General features: G+C 56.1%; 1 protein-coding gene across 1 annotated transcript in view; it reads right to left on the bottom strand.

Moving 5' to 3' along the window:
• GLRG_07748 (uncharacterized protein) overlaps positions 1–1,225 on the bottom strand; it is a gene marked incomplete at both ends in the record, with an annotated part of 1,964 nt that extends 739 nt beyond the window's left edge. Inside the window, one exon of the mRNA XM_008098307.1 lies at positions 149–1,225. Within this exon, the coding sequence (XP_008096498.1) occupies positions 149–1,225 (1,077 nt within the window). The remainder of the gene's footprint in view (positions 1–148) is intronic.
• Between the last annotated feature and the right edge of the window lie 2,689 nt (positions 1,226–3,914).

Below are 3,914 nucleotides of genomic sequence, written 5' to 3'. Positions count from 1 at the left end.
GATTAACCCCACAAGCGTTTAGTGGGACGACGTGGGGTCTATTGGGCGTAACTACCTTTTCTTATGCGTCACAAATGACCATTGACCTGTTATCGAGTGCATAACTCATGGGGCAATCTCTGCTGTCAGGCTCAGATTGCTACCCGACCCTATGCCAGTGCAAAATGGTCTGGTATATGCCAGGCGCGCGCAACCCTAGAGTAACGTTGGTGCCGGCGGGGGCGGCGGCACCGGCAGCAGCATCAGCGCCGGCGGTGGCGTTGTTGGCGTCAGCGGCGGCGCTGTTGTCCTTGGCCTTGCAAGAGGCGCCGTTCTTCTGGTTGCCAGCGTCGTTGTCGTTACCAGCTGCGGGAGTAGCGGAGGGAGTAGCGGTGGGAACAGTGATGGTAACAGCGGTGGCAACAGTGGCGGGAGCAGTGGCGGCGGGAGCAGCGGCGGCGGGAGCAGCGGCGGCGGCACCTCCAGCAACCTTGAAGTCGGCTACATTGGCGACGTCGGCAGCCTTCAGCTCGCCCGTGCCTCCGGTGATGGTCGGGGTGATGCCCTTGACGGCCTGGGTGATCTCATCGGGGGTGGCGTCGAGGACGAGCTTCTTCTGGGTGAAGATGCAGCCGGTAGGGTCATTAGCGTCGTCGCAAGAGTTGCCCTTTCCGGTGGTGTCGGCCTTGTCGCCGGGGGCGAAGGTGCCGCTCATGAGAGCGAGCATGGGGTCACCGCCGACCGAGGCAAGCTGCTTCGCAAGCTCGAGGGTGACGGCCTTGTTGTTGGCGGCCGCACCGTCAGAGGCGGGGTCCTGGTGCTTGTTGACCAGGGCCGCGATCTCGGGGTTGACGGCCTTGTCAGTGCAAGCGGCGCTGGTCTTGCCGACGCCCGCGGTGTTGCGCTCGATGGCCTGGTAGACCAGAGCGGCGGACATGCCGCGGATGTCGTTGGCGGCCTTGGCGTTGGTGAAGGCCTGGTCGGCCGTCTCCTGCTGCAGGCAGGCGAGGTTGGTGACCTGGCCGGCGCCCTTTGCGGCCGCGGCATCGCCGAGGAGGCCGAAGACGGGGTCGGAGATCTGCTTGGGGTTGTTCTTGGCCAAGTTCTCGCGCGTGATGTCGAGGAAGATCTCATGCGAGTGTTCCTGGGGGACCTCGCGCTTGGAGACGCGGCGGAGGTGCTGAGGAGCACCGGACACGAGGCCGAGGAGAGCCGAAGAGGCGAAAGCAACAGTTTGGTACTTCATCTTGTCCGAAAGTGATTTTGATAACACAAAAGGGTCGGAGAGCAAAGGTATGCTAGGAGAAGAGTGGATAGAAGAAACGTAGGTCGAAAAAGGTCGATTGCAAGCAATGCAAAGAATGGAAGAGTTCACAGAACCCGTAGTAGAAAAGAATGAATGAAACGAAGAGAGTGTAGCTCGAAGTTGTGATGCTATGGGCAAGAACGAAAGATGCGTTGATGGCAGGGCGATCACTCCGGTTTATATGGAAAAGACCAGACGATAAAAACATGATCAGAGCAACCCCTGGCACGTCACTGAACATCGGACGGTACAGAGCATAGCCTGTTGATCAGCCAGCATTCACTACCCGTCGGCCGAGGGGTGGCTCGAGGAGTCCAGACCATTGACCCCGTCTCCGGGGTGAGAGGCCGGGGGCCTCGAGGCGCGGAAGGCAACTTGAGACGAGTTGAGTCGGTTGAACCGGCTTGAGGATGTTGCCAGGTCCAGGAACTTGGTGAACCCGAATGAGTGGTCCGGCATGGGCCGGGGTTGAGGTATTGCCGCAACGAGTTTCCACTTGATGACCTAGCCAATCACTCGACGAGGCAAGACTGACTCGAATCCCGGCTAGGAGAGAGCCCTGCGTCAATCATGGCAGTATAGCTCGCGTAATCCGCGGACTCGACTGCGTTACGACCAATCATGGGCCGGCTTCGGCACGCCGGCCTGATGAGACGGTGGGAAGGGAAGGGTGAGCACGATGATCAGACACACCCAGCCGCAGGTTGTCCTGCGTTAAGTTTCGCCAGGGATGAAGGCGGTTATGTTTTGGGTCAGGGGGGGGGAGATCTTATCCTGACCGACATATTGGTAGACGCCCCACTGCAGAAATGCTTAGTTGCCCAAGAGACCAATGGGAACCCTCTTGCGGTCTCCGGATCACGGTGATGCCGTTTGGTCGCGGTGGGTAAGGGGTCATTTTTCATTTCTCCAAGGCTTAGCGCAGGGGGTTTATACAGACTCTCTATGCCGCGGATTTCTAGAACGGCCGAATACGTGCGCCTCTGACAGACAGACTGCACCTCAAAAGAGTTTCGCTACCCCAGAAACGGTGTCCGGGGGGGACAACAAGCTCACCCTTTTGGGCATCTCGCGCCGAATCATATCTTTGGTGCCACTCACCCCCCCTGGTCTGTCAGCGGCATTCTATCTTTTGCACGTGAACACACTCGATGTGATGTTCCTACCTGATTGTTTATCATGGTAGGGGAGAGCCGAAAGACCCATGGGCTGCTGAAAGTCAGTCAGTTCCTCCTGGCATCCTCTACTACGTAGAACTGAGGCAAGGTGGCCGTTGTTATCGAGGCGCAGAGATGGTGATTTCGTCAGACTCATGCGCGCACTGAGAGTGGATGTACACCTGATGCTTGTCTTAAGATTTACTGTTTCAGAAGATCAGAGCCTTCAGACGCACCAGTGCCCCCCCCCCGTGGGATTTCTGACTCCATCACCACGCGGTCTGAGCTACCCTTGCATGCCATCCCTTGGTTGCATTGACAGGTGCGGGATGCGGTGGACGGGCAGGCAAGTCAATTCAATGGTAGGCATGTCGCCCACATCATCCGCCCTCAAGTGACACGATCTATCTCTCATCTTGGATACCGGCTTAGACGAGATTGGTTGAGAATCCCAACTGGGTGACTCGAGGTCCGTCTCGTGTGCACGAGCGCAGACAAAATTGACAGTTTTGACATGACGGGGTGATTCAGATACTGAAGGCGGATCCGGAATGGGCACTTTTCGTAATAAATTCAGGTCTCTGCCGCCCTTCGCCGGAATGTAACCTAAATCAAGTTAGTAGCCAATTAGACTGACAACCTCTCGGGAGAGCATCCCTAATGTCGTTTCCCACGCAGCTAACCTACCATACCTATATGCCCCCACGCTCAATTTGCGAGCCTTGGCGTCTGTTCCGCCACATGGATTCAGTTCCGTCAAGCAATAGTCTTAATTTATTATTGGGTACCGTTCACCGCCAGGGGACGATGCTTAGAACAGTACGCCATGCTTGGCATTTCTCCAGCGCGGGAGAGCTAAATATGACCCATCAACAAGTGCCTATTTCGGCATCCGGATGATTTTGGTTAAACGAAATTTGACAAGAAGGAGAGAGTGTTATATCGTTTCAGCTGCTCTATGGCAAGCATGTTTGGCTCTGGCATTTGGCAGTCTCGAGGGGGGTAGCTTATGCTGAATCCATGCCGTATAGCCGACACCTCCCTGCTCCTATTATCACGGGGACACCCAAAGTTTGGCTGTGTTCGGACCCAACCTCTCGCTTACAAGCTTCTGAGGCGTGGTTCTGAGTATCGCCCAATGTTTTGCTCTACCTAGACCAGGGCTTGCATTCAATACATGGGTGGAGCGGAATCTGTAACAGGGTTTGCTGCCGCGGTACGGAACAGAGTAGCAAGCTCTCTTCACGGAGCCCTTGTCCTTGTTTCCATTTTGCTGCGTGTACGCCGTACTCTGCTGTACAAACGCAGTCTTGCCGCCGCTAGCCTTCTTGAGTAGAGAACTCTTTTTGCCATTGGTACTCGAATCTGGTGCGAGACCATGGTGGGTTTGAAATGGGTTTGAAGACTTTCAAAATGTTTTGGTTCGCTTTAAGTAGACGAGTTCGTCTCGATTCCGTCTCGCTTCTTTGCGG

The sequence above is a fragment of the Colletotrichum graminicola genome (genome assembly GCF_000149035.1).
Source record: "Colletotrichum graminicola M1.001 genomic scaffold supercont1.32, whole genome shotgun sequence".
Lineage (NCBI taxonomy): Eukaryota > Fungi > Ascomycota > Sordariomycetes > Glomerellales > Glomerellaceae > Colletotrichum > Colletotrichum graminicola.
The sequence above is the reverse complement of the archived record's forward strand: the minus strand, read 5'-3'. Positions and strand labels throughout refer to the sequence as shown.